Source organism: Manacus candei, unplaced genomic scaffold (genome assembly GCF_025592945.1).
Source record: "Manacus candei isolate 608988 ecotype Guabito, Panama unplaced genomic scaffold, ASM2559294v1 h1tg000043l, whole genome shotgun sequence".
Taxonomy (NCBI): domain Eukaryota; kingdom Metazoa; phylum Chordata; class Aves; order Passeriformes; family Pipridae; genus Manacus; species Manacus candei.
The window spans coordinates 18,709,283-18,731,863 of NW_026138091.1; the positions used below are offsets into that span (position 1 = coordinate 18,709,283).

General features: G+C 37.6%; 1 protein-coding gene across 1 annotated transcript in view; it reads right to left on the reverse strand.

Annotated features, from left to right (window-relative positions):
- Positions 1-1,019: 1,019 nt before the first annotated feature.
- ATP6AP1 (ATPase H+ transporting accessory protein 1) overlaps positions 1,020-22,581 on the reverse strand; it is a 45,868-nt gene continuing 24,306 nt past the window's right edge. The window contains exons 7-10 of the mRNA XM_051795541.1: positions 14,110-14,351; positions 13,476-13,529; positions 5,930-6,167; positions 1,020-2,268 (exon numbers count right to left, since the gene is read on the reverse strand). Coding sequence (XP_051651501.1) covers positions 2,059-2,268; positions 5,930-6,167; positions 13,476-13,529; positions 14,110-14,351 — 744 coding nt within the window. The 3' untranslated portion in view covers positions 1,020-2,058. The remainder of the gene's footprint in view (positions 2,269-5,929; positions 6,168-13,475; positions 13,530-14,109; positions 14,352-22,581) is intronic.

Genomic DNA, 22,581 nt, shown 5'->3' on the forward strand with positions numbered 1-22,581 from the left:
TGCCATGCTACAGTCAGGACACTGTGCACTCTCCTAGCATCCACCAGGCTCAAGAGAAAGCTGAACAAAATCATGGGCTATAACTTTACCCAGAGTTATTATATACAAAGGCAGCTTCTGGCTGAGGAAGTACCTGAGCTTGGGAGAACCTGAGTACCTGAGAATGGGAGAACATCTGCAGGAAGTACTACTAGGTGCTCACCATACTCATACCCCAGCTGGAGATAGTATCTTGAGCTGGATGGCCTTGTAAAGCTTTTCTTCAGTTCTTATATATCACCGTTGTTGAACAAAATCTAATTTTGTTCCGAATTTTTTTGAAGCTAGATAAAAATCATAAGAAAGCTGTCTTCCACAAACCACGTCCTTTGTAATAGCCTTTCTCTCTTTTAGTGATCAGTTGCATGACTATTATGTCAATTTTCAGTTGTCTTATTCATGCAACTTGCTTTGAAAGGAGAATTAATAAAACAAGTCCAGTGGTCTCCTGGCAACTAATTTTTGCAAAGAAACATTCCTTTCTAACACAGAGGTTTTGTGTAGATCAAATGCATTATTGAGTTTCTGAAAAACATTTGAGAAAAATATTACAGCAGAGGAGACACCTCTGGCAGTTACATGATAGCTTTCCTTTTGTTTTCCAGGTCAGGACTGAACAATTCAGGAGGAACAGCTTCAGACAGCATTTAATTTACCTTTTGGACTGCATAATAAAAATGTGACATCCAGAAACAATGGATAGAAACTGTGGTCTATCTAATTAAATAGTTGATTCTAAATGTCTTTCCGGTGTATCATTCTACTATGACATGGATCAAGATCAGAAAAGTTAGAATTTTTCTCATGTGACAAATGATATTTTTGGGGTTTTTATCTACTAATTGAACATACACAGTCATAACAAAATGTTCTAGAAGAAAGAAAAATATGTTGTTATTACCATTTCTTACAATTTTACCATTGCTCTTTTACTATTTCCTAGTTCTTTATAGCATTTAGTAATTCACTCCACAGTCAGATTGTCCAGTGAGAAGATCCAGTGTCTTTATTAATTGCAGAATAATACAGCATACTGTGAAGGTTTTCGGGTTTCTGGATTCACTGAGATGACCATAACATTCTCAGACTTAAATAGTACATTAACACAGTGCTTCTAGTGACTTTATATAATATTATTTTTCTTTCTTTGTATGAACTTTATAACTACTCCAAAGATACCTGGAAAAGGCAAGGTGCTATGAAAATTACCTTATCTCTGTTAAGATGCTGTCTGCACTGGCACATTGAATCATAGTAGGTTCTGAACTTGAAAAGTTGCATTCATTGCCATAACACCAAGTTTAATTTTGTGATCAGTTTGGACAAGATGAATCTTGCTCCATCATCTGTCCATGGTTAAAACAAATAGGAGTCAGTGTTACTCAACATAACTCTTACAAGCATAAGACAACATTAGAGGGAAGCTAGGCCTTCATCTGCCCATTCTCCTTTGTGATACCACATCTGAACAAAGTGATGTATTTTTAAAAGATTCTCAAGACCATTTAGTTAGTGACTTACTATCTTTATTAGTTCTGTACATTTCTGGATTATTTACTCAAGAGAAAAAATTACAAGACACAGTTCAGCCTTTTTAAGATGTAGCATCATCACGACATACTCACTGAAGAGACTGTAGAGACACCAGTATTTTTAATATATAGTTTCCCATCAAATAAGTTATTTATCCTTCACAATTATCTCTGTCATGATATCCTTTCTTTGCCAATAATAGTTAATCTGAAGGTAATTTTTAATGGTCTTTCTAATAGCCAGAGAGAGTAACAACCTCTACAACCTCACTTCAGAACCTTAACACAGATAGCTGTTAACAAATGATGGCAATAAAAAGTAGATTTATTATTGTTTCCAAGCATAGGGATCATTTTTATATGTAGTTTAATTATCTCTTTCTGCTATGATATCTTTTTAGGTTACACATATTATGAAGTAGAAAGGTTATAAAAATCATAAATATCAGACTAGGAAAAGTCACAGCACCATTGAGTCAGTCCATGGTTATTCTGCCTGAGGAACTGACAGAGCCGGACCTTTGGGATCATCGAATCTGCTGTTTGTTGTGAGCTGCATGATCATATGGATTCCGTAAGTCAAGATCCATAGTAAAATCACAGATGTTACCAGGCCCATCCAGATTACAGGGGTGAAGAAACCTGTACAGTCACTTGCATAGGAAAACTGGTTGTTTTCAATGTTGAAGCCTTGAATCTGAAAATGAAAGAAGCTAGATTAATGAGTGCAATTAAGTTTGGAGCGTAGTCTCTACTTTCAGGAAGTATGTGGTAATTACAAAACCCCACACCTTTTAATTACCAATCATACCCTGCCCATTAAAAAGAGTGCAAACAAAATCCTCTGCGTAACAATTTTCCAGGTCTCCTTTTCACCCAGGAAATTAAAGATGCAGAATCCATCTCTTTGGCAAGAAATAGGTTTCCCGCTTCAGAAACTTGTATTACTTTAAGAAGTAAAGTCCCAAAGGGGAAATGTGATCAGTATTCTGCATTCATTGTAGTCAAATCAGTATTCTGTATCCATGTGATCAGTATATCAGTATTTGTTGATCATCAGCTCAATGACCACTTCAGAACCAGGAAACTCAAAGCAATCAAACTCATGAGAGTTAAGGCCTCCTCAGATCATGAGATTTGTTGAAATACCCTGAGAGATTTAATTAATAGCTCCTTCACCAACAAAACTCCTGGAACCTACTTTAAAACACACCTAATGAAGATGACCTTTTATGGCTGAGTTTTAGTGAAGGTTCAAGGAGAAAACAGTTGTGAAACCTTTCTTCCTCCCTTCTTTGACATCAAAGACTCAAAATGGGAGGGAGGATTTGCTTTATTGAGGTATGGGATATGTGTTGTCTACTAATATGAAAGAAGCTTTTGGGCTGGATAACTGCTTGCACTGCTTTAGGGAATGCAGGTGATGGCAAAAGCCTCTACTTGTTAAGCCACTGCTTCCAACACAAATGAGAATGTGAACAGGAGTCATGAAATGTAACCTGAAAGACTTATTTACAATAAAAACAGAAAGCAGCTGATGATTTATGTCATTTGTGTTCAAAAAATGGATTGAAATTCTGGAAAACAATGCACACTTCTTATCACATTGACAAGGAATCTCTGAATCTCTTACCAGGTATACTAGGTTAAGAAAGGCTTTGCCACTTCAGATTTAGTCAGAAACACTTAATTTTATTATTTCAATCCTATTGTGTTTTGTTTTTTTTCTTCAGTCTGGATTGTGCTTATTGAACCTTTGAGGTGAAAGATTAAATTGTACATTCTTAAAAAGCTATGTCTACTTTAAGACAGGAGATTAAGAAAATGCAGGGTTATTTTATTGTTTTTCTGAAGCTTCACCATTTCTGTGGGGGTGCTAGATCACAGGTGGGAGATAAAAATGTGACTCTGAGCAGCATTTCTACCTATAGAAAAGCCAAAAATACATACATGTGGTTCTGTAAATTTTATGAACGTAAAATCTCTTGGATACAGGCCCCTGTACTGCAGAAGTTTCAAATTTAGTGTTTGGTCTAGCATTATTTGCCTTGGTTATACAAGTCTTTATTTACTGTTAGTTTTAAAAATATTTTTGAATGGAGTTTTCTCATCATTTGACCCCTGAAAAAGCCTTCAAGTAAAATATGTTGTTTTCATGGCTCTTAAGTGTAAACTGAACATCTAATTTTTGAACTTAGAAATATTTTAGCCACAAACAATCCTAATATTCTTGATTTTTAATTTTTGGTAGTTTTTCTTGGGTACTAGGTGCTTCTAAACTACTGTGACACATAGTACAGAAAAACAGTGCTTTTGGTAGCAGAGTCCTCTTTAACTTCATTGACAATTCTGAGAATCCTCAAAAGCCTGTGGTAAAACAGCCAACAAAAACCGAACCAAACCCAGAGAAGTTTTGCTGCTGTGAACAGCTATGAGTGGTGACATCCTAGGCTATGAGAGTGCCTAGACAGCATCCCACAGAGGTTCTTTAGATAGAAGTGAATGAGTTAGCTCCAAACTTAAATGAAAGGCTGCATCAGTTCAGCCTTGCCTTGGAACAAGCTATGCAAGGCTTCCCTGTGCAGCTGCCATGCCCCTCTATTACTGTTTTCAGGACCCAGCACTGCAAAGTGCTGGGTACCAATTTGATTGGCATTGGATCCTAGTTTCTAATTCATTGCATAACACTGACATGAAAATCATGTTCCTCAGTTTCAGCAACAAGATTTTGTGCTGGCTGCAACCACTGAGCACATCCCACATGCTTTTTTCACCATGCAACAGAGTTTGGGAGTTTCTAAACCTCATTCCAGAACAAACTGATATTGATATCACATTTCACTATGTATCAGGGGAAAATATCTAGAAAAGTATAATCTAGTTCAGATAGAACTTGAAAATGTGCACAGATTGGTGACTTTCTGTTTTCTCACACAACAATAAAAATTAGAACAAGACTTTTCAGATTTTGTTCCATGCTTAGGATTTGGTCAGAGAAAAAGGACTTTCTCAAGAGGAACTGTGAGTTCTGTTGTCTGAACAGTGGAAGCAGCCGCTCCTTCAAATCAATAAGGAAGGTGGGAAACCTACTACTTCTGGTATTGATTAAGACCACAATGAAAGGATGCTTACTAAGGATGGAGTAAGGCCTCTAAGATTTAAGAAGGCATTAGTTTCAAAGCATATAGAAATTCAAGGAAAAGATAAATGTAAGAGAACACTTGTATTTTCATTGTTCATGTACTTTTATATCACAGTGATGCGAAAGTCTAACTCCAAAGAGTTGACTAGGCAAAGCAGAGTTGCATGAACTTGGGTATTTTCAGGCCTTTCCATAAAAAATAACATCAGAAGGAACCTTCATAACAGTGGTGTGTAGTGGTACATTTTTTCTCAAAAAATTGTGAGACTTGATACTGGAATTTGTGGAAATCTCAGCACCAATGATGTTCCTTTGAGATTTCCATTATTTAAGCAGAAATGTCAAGTCTGGAGCCAGATTATTGAGAGTTGGTTTGTTATCAAAATCATAAATACAATTATATCAGTATTTGAATCTAGTTATCACAGGGTTAGCTCATGTTTGACAAATAGACTACAGTTTCAAATTATTCCTATCTCTTTCATCAAAGAGATCCCTTAGTGCCGTATTGTTTTAAGATATAAATGTTGATATGCTTCTCCTAATTCGAGAACAAAGTTCAAAATAAAACAGATGTAATCATCTACATCTCACATATGCAGTCTGTACTACTGCACTAAATGCACAGAAAAGCTATGTCTCATTCAAAAAAAGCCACTTGCTTTCCTTCTCGGCCATGCAGGATCTAGTATTGCTCTTAATTGAAGTCTATGGCAAACCTTCCATTAAATCTAATTGCACTGGGCTTTGTTTCTATCTGTAGGAGTACAGATAGTCTATGTCACTGGAAACAGCAACCACACTAAGCTGTACTTTCCTAGGTAAACGAAGTGCCAAGAAATCAAATATAAACAAAGTAAGCAGCATAAAAGCCACCCACCTAAGAGGCCCCTGTTCCCAAGAGCAGCCCAATTCATTAAACAGGCATAGGGACTTAGTCATTCTTTGCCTGATTAAGTACATTTGGTTGTTTTTTGTTTTCTGTGGCTAACTTCATAGTTTTATTTTTCAAAGCTGTGCTTTCATGTTCTCCTTGTTCAGCAGCTGGTGTCTTTTTTACCCTTACTGAAAAGCTCACATAGGGGAACAGCTCTTTTTTTATATTTTCCCTCAAGCTGAAATGAAAGTAAGTGCATTATGAATGTGTGTCATTCAGCATCTACAATAGCAAGTAATAGTTCTTGGAGTTATCTCTGAAATGGCAATGCATACTCACCTGCAACCTGGAAATGAAAACATCCCAATTTTTTGCCTCATTGTTGGCTGGAACCAGCCTTGCAGGATAGAGATTGCTTGTTCCCACCAGCTGACAATGAAATGAATACTCTGCAGGAGCAGAGATGACAGAAACATTAAATTTAGCAAACTTTTCTCCGTCTTGTATGATCTCCACTGAATCTAAAGTGGACCATTGTCTAGCTGAACCTTCATAGAACTTGTTGGTCATTAAAAACCTAGAAAGACAACGGAAAAAAAGTCAAAAGGTTAGAAGGAAAAAGTTAATATCCACTTGATAAAGTACTAGTGGCAGATAAGGGTTCACTATTGCTGGCTACAAACATCACAGCTGATGATGACATGGCTGATCACATCATTGGGATTGATTCTGTGAATGTATGTACTACATCTTAGAGTTTCATCTCACAAGCACAGCTTTCCATAGGTGTGGCAAGCAAGGAGCAAATGCAATTTCATTTTTTAAGGGCCTCTGCTAGTGCTGTATTTCATAAGTTACCAACAGTTTATAATCAGTAGAGGAGAAGCTGAGAGACTGTAAGAAAGCCTGCAGTAGCTCTGAATAAACATTTTATGGGATTTTTTTGAAAATTGCTTTTATGATAGGTACAGGCATGATAGCCATTCTAATTTATCATTGCAATTCTTTCTTGGCTCAAATGGCTAAATTGCATTTTCCTTTGCAAAGGTCTGAGTTTGACATAGAAGACAGTGTTTTCTCTCACTGGAGGGTGGGGAGGGTTTTGTCAGCTCTAGTTTCACAATTTGTAGTAGGTTAGGCACAAATAAATATTCCTCATTTTGAAAACATCTGTGTATGTGTGGTATTGCAGCAGTGTCCAGTAGTTTATAATGATGGAATTTATATGTATGTTATTACCAATACTGTCTGAACACCTCTCAAATGTTCTGAAACAGAAATAATTGAGAACATCCAGAAGTACATCCTGATCCTTTACAGATCAGGACTATGTCCCAATCTTTACCACTTTTTATCCAGTTCTAGGCATTCAAGTTATCTCATAAGGAAATGATAAGCCTTTCTTCTTATTGTATGTTGCTTAATACTTTATCCCTACTTGGTCTACACATGTATTCCCCTATACAGTTTGCCAATGATTTGTTTTGACTATTGGTAAGCACAAAGGATTTAGAAAAGGCATCTTTTTAGCAATAAATGATACCTGTTACTAAATGAAATATTCTAATATGTCTATCCCCCATGGGTAACACTGTATATTGACTTTTAAATTTCAGGTAATACCCTAGATGCAATAATGATAGGTTTGAAAAAACAAGCATTCATCTATAAAAGGGGCATAATGTAGGCTATTTTATATTGTATAGGGCATCTGCATATAGAGGGTATATGTATATATAGAAAGAATATTCTCCATTGTAGAATGTTACTTGTTTGTTCAAATTAGTTACTTTCAGTATCATATCATCCACAAAACACAGGGTCTGAACACAAATCTTGTCAGGTTGGGTTACTACAGTAATTGAACCCTTTCTTTTTTTTTTTTCCTTTTTTTTTTTTTTTAATTTTATTAATAATCTGTGGCTTTTGAGTCATGTAACTTCAAAAATCTCAAGAGTTTCAAAATGCTCAGAAGGAATCCTAGAACTCAAAGTGACATTAAACCAAGAAAAAATGTTTTTTCTTATGGCATTCCTTACTATCCACGCAACATCCAGCTGCAAGCATCAGTGAAAAAGAAAAAAAAAATCATCTAGTACACATTCACGAATATTTATGGACAAAATTCTATTGTTATAGAGTTACAAAATTAAAACATGTGTTAGACTTGATATTAATTGCTAGAAGAAAGGAATCTTTTTCTGATATACAGTACAATCTGAACAGAATTTCCATGGTGTCCCTGTAACAATGCTACAGGCACTAGCTGAAAGCCAGTTATAAACACAGTTATAACCTTAAATGTTTATGCTACCACAGATACTGGATGTGGTCTGTGCTTTTGCTGAGAGGATGAGAAAAGTGCTAAACAAGGCAATTGTTTGTAAACTTACCATATGAACAAACAAGTTTTATAAGGCCATGCATTCTCCAAGAGAACACTGTCTTCACATTGCATCAAAGACTAAGATGTTATGTTAACTTGCAGATTTATGAGAATTAACATTCTATTTCATAAACTAGTTGAACATGGTTGACTAACTAATACAGGCTTTTATCCTCAGCATTTTTTCAAACAGTAGTGAATAGCCTCCAACAAGCATGCACTTAACTGATAACTGATGTAACTATGAGTCATTAAATTAAAAAAAAAAAAAGACTAGCAACAAAAATCTATAGAGTTGCTTCATTTAGTTTAATATTTTCTCAGATGAGCAGATAACAAATAGAAAGAGCACATTACAGCAAATGAATGACAAGAAAGGGAGAGAGAACAAAGGCTTTATCTTCAGAACTGAAAATACCTTGGCTTTTATAGGATGTTATGTTTGCATTAAACATTAGAGACAATTATGTATATTAGAGACATCATGTACTTTATGTACGGTGGCACAAAATTTCCTGGTCATGGGCCAGGATCCCTTTGTGCCAGATAACTATATGAACTCTGCCACCACCTGTTACTGATCACATCTCATATGGCTAATCATTACAAGCATAGATATTTCTGAAAAGGAAGATAGCTGGAATTACTACTGTTTTAAAGATTCAGAAAGAAACACAACTGTTAGGTAAAAGACTTTAAAATGTGTGGTTTTCATCAATTCTATTCTTTACATGCTATGAACAAAAATATCAGTCAAGTATGTATCAATGTAAGTGTGGAAAACACTAATGCTCTGCACTTCCATCCACTTTAACACTTTTTTCCCAGAGAAAATGACAGATAAACGATTGAACAGCTGGATATCAGTTTATGAGAGAGCTGAGATGATGCTTCTTCCAGCAAAAAACCTACAGCTCCCACTCCTGCTGCAGCAATAGTTTACTTTTCTAACACTATCATGACACTCTACAACCGCTCCCTAACAGCTCACCTCTCAGTGGCAAGTGCAGGAGGATGAGTGGGACTGTAGCTCTCGCTAAAGAGAGGGAGAGGGAGGTGACAGCTGTTTGCAGCTGCTAGGAGGAGGTAGGATGTGACCAGCTGCTCAGTACATGAGGGTAGGCTGGTGCTGGTAATGGGGGCAGGTTCTGGATCTGGCTCATGCTGATGAAGTTAGAGCCTCTTTTATTGAAGAATAATTTGAGCTACTTGAACATGATCCTCTCTGGAGTCACTTTCTGTCTTCAAGTGATGTTCTCCTACACTTAAAAAAATGGCCTTTATAAGTCGAAAAATGCAGCTCTGTTCCTTTCCACCTCTTTGCCCTGCTTGTGTCCTGTTTATTAAGGCAGACCATAATCTTACTAAGGTATAATCTTGAACAACAAATGTAATCAAAGTTTACCAGAAGGGGAAAGCAGAGGTTGTATAGTATCTCTGTAGATTTTAGAAGCCCTTGAAAAGAGACATGCTAAACATGATACACAGAGTGAATAAAGTGTTACTGAATCATGAAAAAAAAATCAATGGCTTGCTTTGGTTCTGTTGTGTATATCTTATTATTTGCATTATATAGCATACAATAGTGTATTATGGTAGCCAATAGGTGCCTAAAATAACACCATTGTCTCATAAATCAAGTGAAAATCCAACAGAAAGTGGTACAAATAACCAGGTGAGTCTTTAGTACTATTTTTAATTTTTAAAGGCTTCTGAGGTGCTGTGGGTTGAGACCAGCCAGTAATCAAGCACCCATATAGCTTTTCCCTTACTTCTCATCCTCAACTGGATGGTGAGGGGAGATTAGAAACAGCAAAACTGAGGAAATTTGTGGTAAAGACAAGGACAGCTCAATAAGTTAAGGAAAGAGGGGGAAAAAACCAATAAAGAAACAATCACATGCAGGTCAATGCACGATGAATGTCCAAGCAATGGCTACTCTGGAAACTACTCCAGAAGCTACCCCCTACATTCTTTCTCTATTCCATTTTTTATTGCTAAGCACCTGTGTCACCCATAAAAAATTGTGTCTAAATCCCCTGAGGGCCTATTAAAAACCTGGATCACACATGTCTGCATGGAATAAATCAAAATCTTCTGAAAAACACAGCCAGCCTATGCTAATATTACTTGCTGGGCATGACAACACTCAGGACTTTACCTGAGCTCTCTTTTCAAGTCCTCACCTATTGTGGAGCCTGAATTTTTTATTCCAGTTTCAAGGGCTGTTTTTGCATTTCGGTATGTTCAAGTAGAAGCAAAGGTCAAGAGAAACTTTGTGAGTATTTCACCTTTACTAAAACAGGCTCAAAGAATATAAAAAACGTTCCTCAAAAAGAGAGAAAACATGAATCATTCAGCTTTTGTACTGATATTCTCATTTAAATTACAGTAGGTCTGTTTGCAGAATTGCTTTAAATTTCTTCTCTTCAGATACACCTCAGATTCATGACCACATTAAAGTTTTTGTCCAATAATTAATTAAAATCGTAAGTTCTTATAATGATGACTAAACATAAATATGAATAACCCTCATTAAGTCCATATATGTGCACTAACATCACATTTGATCTTCTTACGCCTGCCTCAGAAAACAAAATCTAAGATAAATGTTTTGACTGCCAAAAGATTCTGGTCTGTAGTACTATTGACTACTTTAAAGAAGACAACACCTTTAAGATCTAGCAGTTAACTAGTTTTGAAGCACAGGGTCATGCTCCATAGGATGCTTTATGATTCATATTATTTTCTTGGAACTGTAATTTTACTAGAAAGCATGATATTATGCTGAGGATGTCACATTCAGGAGAAATGTAGAAAACAACCACATTCAATTCATACAGAAAGAAGTTTTAGGAGAGCAGCTAAGACCTGTACTAGGATGAGCAAAGATGCAGAATGAAAATACAGAGCCCTGTTTTGGAGGGTCTGGCTCTATGAGAGTGGGACAGGAACAGCAACGAATAGACAGAAATGCACCAGGGCAGCATCAGAGAGGGTGATATTTTGAGACTTACAGTAAAAGGAAAAACACAACTTGCACAGAGACTTGGTTTTAGAACAGTATTTTTGGAATGAGACCCAAGGAAAATATTTACTTAATTCCCCGGGGTGTTTACAGAAATACATGTCCCTTTGATAATCAACAGTATTGAAACCAAGGCATGCTTGACACCATCACCAAGGACAGTTCTCAAGAATCCTATACGCAGTTAACTACAACAGTCAAAAAGTTAAAAAATACTATACTAACAGCGGTCTTATCTGTACACTATGTTCTTTCACAAGGCTGCAGATGCTTGAAGGAGAGATGTTAAATAACAATGCATGTCTGCCATGGTCTCTGATAATGACTGTGTCTCTATGCACTCCAAATACAACTTGAAACAAATCACTGACTCTCCTCAACACAAGTTCTGGAGATTCTTTTACCTAAATGTAGAATGTCCTTCTGTCTCAGTGTAAATAATGGTATTTATTCATTCAATCTTATAATTTTAATGTCATGTGCCTCTTTGGCTCTTTTACCAATACGTTGTTCAAGGTTTTGTTATCTCCCTCATTATTACTTTATTTTCCTCTCTTTGGTTTCCTTGGATTTCAATTTCCCTTATTCAAAATGTGAAAAGCGTTTTAGATGGCAAAAGTCATGTGTCTTGCTGCCCAAGCAAACATCCAGTTCATAATCTGATATACAGAAATTTAATTCAGTGCAAGTTCCCTGGCCAAATCCTTCCCAAATAATTTTAAGAAACTAACTGAGGTACCAAAATGAACAGAGCAGGTCACATTATCTTTACCAGAGCTTAAGAAAGTAATCCTTTACGGCTGTTCCTGCTGCTGAGGAAAGAATTTCTTTACCAGCAGCTGAATGACAGCATGCAAACACTAGCAGATGCTTTCCTCATCCATAGAATCCACTAGTGAGAACAACATCTGTGAATTCTCAGAGTGGCAGTGAATGAAGTTAAATCCAGCTGGCAGGCAGTCACAGCTAGTGTTCCCCAGGGCTCAGTGTTGGGGCAAGTTCTGCTTAATATCTTTATCAGTTATGTGGACAAGGGGACTGAGGGCACCCTTAGTAAGATTGCAGATGACAATAAGTTGGGTAGGAGTGTTGATCTGCTGGAGGATAGGAAGGCTCTGCAGAGGGATCTGGACAGGCCGGATCCATTGGATCCACTGGATGAGTGGATCAGTATGAGGTTCAGTGAGGCCAAGTACCATGTCCAGCGCTTGAGTCACAACAACCCCATGCAGAGCTACAGGCTGGGGACAGAGCACCTGGAAAGCTGCCCAGTGGAAAAGGACTTGGGGATGCTGGTTGACAGTCAGCTGAACATGAGTCAGCAGAATGTCCAGGTGGCCAAGCAGGCCAAAGGCATCCTGGTTTGTATCAGAAATAGCGTGGCCAGCAGGACCAGGGCAGTGATTGTCCTCCTGTACTTGGCACTGATGAGTTCACATCTCAAATCCACTGTTCAGTTTTGGGCCCCTCACTACAAGAAAGACACTGAGGTGCTGGAGTGAGTCCAGAGAAGGGCAATGAGGCTGGTGAAGGGGCTGGAGCACAAGTCTTTTAAGGAAGGGCTGAGGGAGCCAAGTTGTTTAGCCTGGAGAAAAGGAGGCTGAAGGGAGACATTATTGCTCTCTACAGTTACCTGACAGGAGGTTGTAGTGAGGTGGGAGTCAGTTTATTTTCCCAAGTAAACCACAGGACAAGAGGAAATGGCCTCAAATTGCACCAGGGAGGTTTAGGTTGGATATTAGGAAAAATTTTTTCAGCGAAAGGGTTGTCAAGCCTTGGAACAGGTTACCCGGGGAAGTGGCTGAGTCAACGTCCCGGGAGGTGTTTAAAATCCATGTAGATGTGGCACTTAGGGACATGGTTAGTCGTGGACTTGGCAGCACTGGGTTAAACATTGGACTCAATGATTCTAAAGGTATTTTTCAACCTAAATGATTCTATGATTCTCCCTTTGATTTTTCTTCACAAGTCTTCCCATTCCCTTGCTTTTCTTCCCTCTTCTCATGGTAGGAGAAACATTGTCTTGTGATCACCCATGGAGCAGAAAAATTAAGATTTTTTGCACCTTCATTAACCACAAGCTAGCACTAATAGAGTGCACTGGCAATCCACATTAGGACTAAATACAGCCCTGGACATGCAAGGAGACTTCACTCTCTAGAATATTTTACAAATCACAGTTAGATTTATCTGAGACAGGATCATGGACTGATCCTATTAGTAAAACAGGATGCTGCATATACTAGTAACATACAGTATGGATTTTTGCCTACAATATTTTTTCAGAACTTTATCTGAGCATATTAATATATTTTCTATATAAAGACTACAATATTGTTCTCCTGCACCCTAACTCCTCAGAAGAGAAAACAATAAATTCAAAACCATTTTTATTTAACTCCTCCTCTTTTTTTGCTCCTAATTTACAAACAGGTGTTGTAAAGATCTATTTAAAAAAAATCATAAGTTACCTTATCTCTAGGCTGCTGATTCCATTCACTGGCTTTGTGTATTTTAATGACAGTCTAAGAAAAAGAAACAGATTTTTAATGTTAGAGTAGTCAGCTTTAATTAGATCATTGTGACATTTCAATTGGAGGGAATATTCTAAATCAGTAGGCAATTACAAAAGTCATATAGCAAAGGTTCAGTACACAGAAAAATATGACTAAATATTTCTAGGGTTTCGTTTACCCAAATTTTCAAAGTAAAGGAAAACTGAGATTATGTTTCATTAATGTACTTCCAGCTGAATTATTAACTAGTAACTGGCAATACTCCCCTTCAAGGGAATGAAATTGTGATTTCATTAATGCAAGTAGATTTCTGTGATTGTGAGATCAGACACAGGGAAACCTGTTTGGACCAAATATAAACAAGCAAGGAAGTAAGGAACATAAGAGGGAAAAAATGTGAAAATAATAGGCTGCATCTGAGCAATTTTTGTGGTCTTGATTTATTTCTTTTCTTTTAAGAATATCCACATTTTTTTAAAATTTTGAATGCTGTAGAAGAAGAAAATTAAACTAGCACTAATTTGACATTGCATTATTTCTGGTTAGTTTTCAGAATCACATGTATTATGAAATTTCTTGTGCTACTCACGTTGTGTTGCTGTCTGAGCACTCAGAGGCAGAAATATCCACATTCTGTGTTACAAATGTTGCATTTGTCAAATCTACAAAAACTGAACTGTTGGCTTTGAGGCTGAAATTACTAGCATAAAAAAGGATGCATGTATAATTCCCAGTGGTCATATTCAGAGGAGGATATGATAAATCATCTTCTTCCTCAGTGGCCATTAATTGACGTCTCAATTCTGCCACCACATTGGTCCTTCTAGAAATCTGGAATAACAGCACATTAACAATTCATCTCCTTTGTAATAGTTAATATCAACTGAACACTGATCTTCACCCTTCTGTACCATGAGCACCCATTCTTTTTAAATCCCCAGTCAAGCACAGTGTTTGTTATTGTCTGTCTATTTAACTGGCGGTGTGGAGGCTAATGAGGCAGTGTTAACCTAGGTTTCCATGGCCAGGTGTCCACATGTGAAAACAATCGCCACTGATACTAGGCAAATGAATGTAAAACCATGCTGGTAGTGTTGTCTTAAGATAGTAGTATGCATTAGTGCTAACAGGTAAAAGAATTAATTTTCCCCCAGAAGGATATACTAAAAGAAATTAATGTTTTTTTCTGCACTAAAATCACAAGAAAATTTCAGCTTACCAGTTCAGAGACCATCACCCCTTAGCAACAGTAATAGTTTTTGCACTCCTTATTTTAACAGGCATGAAAGCAGACTACTTAACTACAGCATTATTTTTTTTAGATTCTTCTGATGGTTTCTGGAAAAAGAAGACCTATGCCTATTTGGCTGATGTGGTGAGCTCCTGCAAGAGACACATTTGCTTTTAGGAGATTTCCAGGAATTCCTTTTAGTAGGTAATGTTTTAAAAAATGTGCCCAGAGCATCCTTGGTAAAACAGCCCCACCGATATCAACAGTTAAAACTAGCTGACCTTTTTAGACAATAACTTTATCCTGTTCATGTCATACTCCTCACTTTTTACTCTGTTCATATCTGGGATATTCCACATATTTTTAAGTCCCATGTCAGCTTTACAACTTTGTATGCTACAAGTGGTCTCTACCCTTGTATAACTTTGGGGTACAAGAAATGAAAGGCATCACAGGAATTACTAGAACGATAATTACATAGAGCTATTGCCTGGAACTACTTTTAATGGGTTTAGAGACAGTCAAGGACCATTTTCCAAGTCTGGAACAGAAGGTATAATATCACTTTATAACCTACCTGTGGAGAGGAGCCCCAAAAGATTTTGTCACCTTAACCGCTGCTCTGTAAATGCTCTTGGCCATCTGTTATTTGTAACATGTCTTTGAAGATACCTCATTATATGAATGAAACAGAATAGGCTACATTAAAACCCTTTGACTAAATGCCCCAGTGAAGACTGCAATCTTCCTCTCCCTTACATGCATACTTTATGAATTTCTTTTTAATTCAGAGTAGTCTCTTTTCAAATACATCAGAACATGCATTATTTTAAATTAATACCATTTTCTTTAAAAAAGAGGGTACAACAAAAGAAAATATTCAAGTTTTGATATAAAACTTTTAATCTTTCCTTAGGCTTTCCTGAAATGTAATCATTTTATTTCAAACTGAGGGGAGAAGCTGAAGTCTAAATTATATCCTGTCTAACTATTGACTTCACTATGTGGGCCCCGTCTATCGCCTAAAGAGGGCTTTAAAAAACACCTACTAGTAGCTGAAAATAATGCTACATTGGATACTGTCATTAGGAGAACTTGGGAGATGAGGTTTAAGTACCTTAAAATAAAAAGAAAGCTATTAAAATACAGTCATAAGACTACAGCTTTATTTCTGCTGCTCTCCTGCCAGTACTTTGTCATGAGGTTCTCACACAGAGATTCCCTTCCGGCTCTGAAAAAGCATATGAACCAAAAGAGTGTTTGTCCAGGAAGAAGGCATTTCAGGGACAAAGAAATCCACTAGCTTTCCATTATTAAATCTGTTTGAACGAATTTGCCCACGCTGAAGAAGGGAGGCAACACAGCTTCCCAAAAACACTCCTAAAAAGGCTTTTGTTTCCTTCATATTTGTGAATGACAGTATAGGCATCCATGGACTGTGCAGCCCAGAGAGTCTTTACTTGCACAGCTATAGGTGGGTAGAATCACTACACTAAACAGGAGCCCGAAATTATCAGCTCTCTGAAGAAATGTCCCCCAAACACTCACTGGCCTGTATATTCACCCCTTTAGCCTGGAGATGCATTTCACTAACATACCTGTGGGTGAGGTAATTCTTACACTGAGTTATTGTACATCAAATTAGATTATTTAGGAACAATCCATGGTGGAAATGTTGCTGATCATTAAACCACACTTAATTCTGTTGTTTAGTGTGCCCTACATCTTTACCTAATCTGAGCTGTGGGATGTGTGAGTCACCATCTTGTTCTCTGGATTTATCAACGGCATTTTTGATCTCAGATGTGCAGTGAACAACCACAAGAACTGATTAAATAAGATACAGAAAAGAAAGGGTGTAATTTACGTTTTTCTAAACCAGAACTGAATGCTGTAATTACTTAGCTGAACCTGCAGTAGAGGTAGCCTGAACAAAATTCTTCCTTTTGACATGTTTTGTAAGCCTTCTAATTCAGATTAATCTCTCTAGGAAAGGAGAAAGGAAGCTGATCTGGCAACATCCTGATGCACAAACACACTAATCTTTTTCAAAGCAAACAGACCTTACATCCAAAATTATTCACTTGTTTTGTTGCTGTTGCCACAGTTTTGTTGGCTGTTCCAACATAGAATGGCATTAATTTTCACAAATGAAGAAAAGAACCTGGAAATATTTCAGGAATGTATGTATAGACCAAAGCTCAAAATACAACGTGAAAGAGGAGGCCAAAGAATCCTTTTAGGCCACTTGTGATGGTCTGAATCCTGAGGTGAAAGTTCCTGCAGGAGAGGGCAGGCACTGCAACTGCTATCACAGCACCTCAAATACCTGTCATCTGAACTGGATTTGGGGTTCAGCAGCTGGAACTGCATCTACATATCATGTACCAACTGCAATTCTATTGACAGGATACCAAATTGACTGTATACCTGCATTTGCTGTTAAAGCAATTTTTCATAAATTGCTTTAACAGGGACAACTAAAATCTTTTTTTTTGCAAGGTATCCTTTAAAAAATGTCACTAGGAAGCTGCTAAGTGCTCAGTACAGGGGTACTGCAGAATGGTAGATCATGCTGCTTGCTGGAGTTTGGCTGTGCCACATCAGAAGCCACTCAGCATTCACATCCCAGCCAAGTATCAGCACATTACAAATGCTTTTCCTGAAATTACCATTTCAGATTTCTTCCCACACAAATCGGACAGTTTTCCTCCATGTTTTCTAACTGATGTAGCATCATGGCCTCACTACGGGTAGTATCACCATGCCACCTCCTAATGTATCCATTTTTCTGTAGGATAGTGTACCAGAAATCTGTGGTACAGGCAATGAATGGCTGGTTGTATCTCACTGCTAAAGGTCAACAATTTGAAAGTCAAATATTAGAATTTGGTATAACTGTAAAAATGTTCTTTGCAGTGTCAAGTTTATAAAATCATGCACACAGCAAGTAGAAATAATGTATTTGATTGCACTTATTTCATTCATCTGTCAGTGCAAGACTGTAGCATAACAGTGCTTTAAGCTGTCAAAATCTAGAACATTAAGCAAAGAGTTACCAATTATCTCTATTTTTGAAAGTGTGAACTGTTTACATTTTTATGATTTCTAATCTTTTAGGGGTTTTGGTTTTTAATTCTCCTCTAGGCTGACTTGTGGCTGCTGCATTCTTGGAAGTGTTCAAGCCCAGGTTGGACAGGATTTAGAGCAACCTGGTCTAGTGGAAAGCGTCCCTGCTCCTGGCATGGGGATTGGAACTGGATGATCTTTAGAGTCCCTTCCAGCCTTATTTCACATATTTGTACAGCAACTGTAAGCCTAACCAAGATATCAGAATAAATGTCAATAGCAGGACATTTTGACCAGAAGAATTCTTCATGTCTATTTTCCATCTTTATTAATATTTTGATAAAGCAGGAGAAAAAGAATACACAGAAATTAGGTACATCACATCAATAGCAATCATTTACTAACAATGATTTAACATAATTTTCGTGCCTTGTAGGATATATGGCCAACCTTACTATCTCACATTATTATCTGATGTCCTGTCAGACATCACATGCCCTATCCAAGCACACATACTTCTACCAGAAAGCCAAATGGCTTGGGCACTGTGACACTCAGCTTGTACCTGGTGTTCTGCATCTCCCTGGGTTTTTCAGAAAAGCAAGGTTGGGACATGAATGTTAAAGGCAGAATGTATGCTTTACAGTAAGTGATAATGATCTCACTGTAAAATAAAATATTTTCTTATAATTGATAGAACTTTTATGACTTGTGGAGAGTACCCAAGTCATGACCAAATGCTTCAGGAACTTCTTTTAGAAGGGACAATAAAGCTGCAATATTTTTTATGCTGCTCAGTTCAGCCATGGTGTGCATAAACACGATCTACAGTGTCAGCTCACATGCTTAGGGGTCAGATGGGCTTCTACACATGCCTGTCCTTTAGCAGCACTGGGCTATACAAAAGATCTCTTGACTGTGATTTACAGAAAATGTGAGTACTCTGTGACACAAACATTTTGCAGAGACAAGTGAGTTAGCAGTGACCATGAAAGCAACAGAATCCACTGCAGAGGAAGGTGGTGCAATGCAGCACTTGTGAAACCAATCTTCTTAAAAGGCCTTAAAATAAGGCAAGGAATTTTTACATGTATGGCACAAACATACACATCCATAAATGCCAGAGTAGTCCTGATTTTCTAAAGAAAATTACATTTCCTGTTATTTTCTTGCTACAATTTTTAGTGGATTTGTATATGAAACTTCTTCATCTAACTTCAGAAAGAGCAGGAGTTAGTCTATAAAAATATCCTGAATTTAGAAAGTAAAACAGACTGTGTATAAGCTGGAGTAGCACTTAATTCTCCACCATAAATTTCATTTAGGAGAAATAAACCAAACACAATTATTCCAATGAAAACAATGTCTTGGTCATCTTCAATAGTGTTAAAACTCATTTACACCTTTTTAGTAAATCTGATTTTGCAATGCAATATACAAAAGAGAAAAAATGTATTAGGAGCTGCACTGTAAAAGAGAATTAATTCTGAAAGGAATCTACCAGATGTATGATTCAAGGAATATTTACTGATGCCAATCTCCCCAGTTTTAGCATTAGATTTCTGGTGCTGTTTCAGGCAATTCTGCCATGGAGATTAAAGAAGCTACAGATTTTGCATAATTTTAGACTGCCAGGGGAATACCCACTTCCAACTGGTTGTTTTCCCCACTTTCTTATGTCCATATGTGGAATTCAAGTTGCCATGGGAGATGTGAAAAAGGATGGAGGAGTGTCTGCTGCAATAAAAGGAAACAGATACTTAATGAGGTTTGGACAGAGGTTATATGGGGTCTGATGGGTTACCTAATTGAAAAATGCAGATAGGAGCCAAAATGTGTTACTCACAGTGCTGGGAGAGTTGCCAGCACTGTTTATCCCAGATGTAGGCTAGTCACAGCAAATTAAAAATCTGAAGACCCCTAAAATTCTCCCTTCCTCTACTTCATATTCTGATCCTGCAGCACTTTGGAGGACTAATCTGCAAAACTGGGGAGCCTGTCTCCCTTTTTTCCTAACTTGAAGAGAGATGTGTGGACAAGAAAATAACATTACATATTACCTTCAAATTTTTATTGATAATTCAAGGAATTTACTTTTACATCTTTTACTTTAAAAAATTACACTTAATTCCTCCAACTCCTCAGGTCTGTCTAAAATAAATTAGCTGCATATTTTTCAGATTCTCCCTGTAAAAATACTGTGTCCAGTGTGAAACCACCTTTCTTTGCTTTCTGCATCTCTGTGTGTGACAACTCTTTTGGAGAAAACAGAGAAAGACAGACCTTACACTGCAGCAACTTGCCAGGGGAGTCTAGCTCTCTCTTCTGAGTTTTACTGAATCAAAAGGTAAAGACCAATAAATCTAGAAAGATGGATTTTTTCACAGAAAATCTATAAAGTGGTGCTTCTACTCTGCTTTCTTGCACTCAATCTCCACCTAATTCTTCTGACAGTAGTGTATGTGAGATAGAAGGTATCCATATATGTAAAATCCACACCAGAAAGTCTAGACAAAGATAATCTTGGACATAATATCCATGCTTTTTTGAAGGATATTACCACGCTTTCATTTCTCTTGATAAGCCTTTTCATTTCTTCCAAGTTTGTCTCAAAATAGATGTGTTTCCACCAACCTAGGGGAAAAGTCTAGTTAAAACTTCCAGTTAACGGCTCTCAGCCAATGTCAGCAATCTCAGTTTCATAATTCCCTTCATCTCCTACCAGTTTCTAGCCCAACAACCAAACCAAAACCAAAGCATGCAATCTTTGCCAGCAGCTAGGTGGAACTGTCACCTCTGTGGCTGCCAGCTACTGATCCTTGTCACGATGCTTTGATATGAGACTTTGGTAAATTGAAATTTATAAGGTGAGGCATTTTAGAAAACAAATACCAACTTTCTTCCTGCATTTCTGTGGGACTGGTTTAGCAATTTGATGCCCACTGCTGTTCCTACACCATAGCCAAGCTTCTACACCATGTAATGGCAAGCCTGGTTGGGAATTTGGCTCAACCATAATCAGTTGCTCTTGATGGAAGTTTAGATCCTGAGAAAAACTGTGGATCAGGACCAAGGAATATTGTTATGGTCATAATTTAATTTCCTACAAAGGGAAGGAAGACAAGTAGTACTGCAGGTAGATATTTAGGGCAAGGCTGCTCTGACCACATGCAGAAGCTTCCTAGCTGCGCAGCCACACATCCTAGGGATGTCTTTGGAGGATACACATACACTGTGATTCTCTGGGTAGATGTGATCATTTCCCATTTCTAACCCTTTGCTTCCCCAAAGTGCCCAAAATGGCAACATATGTCTGCCTCTGAAAAAGATCATGCCTATGGGTTTTGGTGACTGGAGATGGTACTGAAGACACAAGTCTCTCTGCTCACTGGTAACAATGAATGGCAAAAAGATTCAGAGGTCCCCCAGGCAATTTGCAGAGGCTTAATCACAAGGATCTTGAAAATCCAGCCGGTTTCACTTAAAGTAGGGAAGACTGCACCAAGCTTGAGCTGCCACTTACCCAATTTCCAGCTGACAGTCACTTTTCGTTACAGATTTCCTGATTGCCAGCAGAACAATGATTTATGTGCAGCAGGCTTTTTTTTTTTTTTTTTTTTTTGTATGATGTGGCAATTATTTTCATTTTCAAAGGTGGAAATTCTAAAACAACCTAACAGGTGGGCATGAGGAGGAAAGTCCGTGAGATTATTTAGAATCTCTGTGAGATTCTAAGCTTTGCTTAGTCTGTTGGCTGCCTCTTCCAGCTCTTTGCCTTTAGTTAAATAAGTTACATATTACTTTTCACAGTCCTGTCCCAGAGAAATGCTATGTCAATACCCAAAACTTCCACTGCCAAGACATGAGAACAGCTAAACTGCATGAGAGCAAAGGTCCACCTAGCTCACAGCCAGTGATCCTGATTGTAACTGGCAGCTAAAATAAGATAAGGGTAAATACAAAGAATACTTGTCCTGGGATGCCCTCTTTGATTTCTGTAATCTCTGGGTTAGAAACCTTCAGAGCTGAAGGCTGCATTCAAATGAACACATGTATTAGGATCTTCTTTCCATCCATCCTTCCTATTTTTCTTCCATTAGTTTATCTAGTTACTGAAAGCTATGTGCTTTTGTCATCCAAAAATAGTTTACTTTGTTTCTTTAAAGGAACTTGGTGCCTCTGAATTCCTGTGTTATGATCTGTGAGTGATGATAGTCATGAATACTGTCCAGAGACAGTGAGTAATTATTTCATGTTCAGCCCATTCATGATATTGGTGGTTTTATTTATTATTTCCCTCTTGAGTTGTCACTTTTCCTGTCTAAAATATTTTAATCTCATAGCTTTATTGTAACCTTTGGACATGGGAGTCCAGAACCACATGCACTGTTCCACTGGCAGACTTGGACTCACCAAGGGCTTAGTGAATTAATTGATGATTGCTGCTTTGCCCTTCTCCTTTCCAAATGATGGGTAATGCTCTGCTTGCTATTCATCCAACTGCTGACTGCTGGGGTGTTCCAAGAGATCTACCCACATTTGCACTGTGATCCCTCTTCTGAGAAATAGCAGCCACTCACTACAGTGCAATATGAATATTTAAGGCTTTCCTTATGTGTTACTTTTTTTTCAGATGGGATTGCATCTGTATTTTTATCACCCAGTAATGCAGTGCTGTGAGTGGTTTATACAACTTGTCAGTACATCAGCAAACTCTGGCACCTTTGTATTTCATCCCCCTTTCAATACTAATGACTCTGT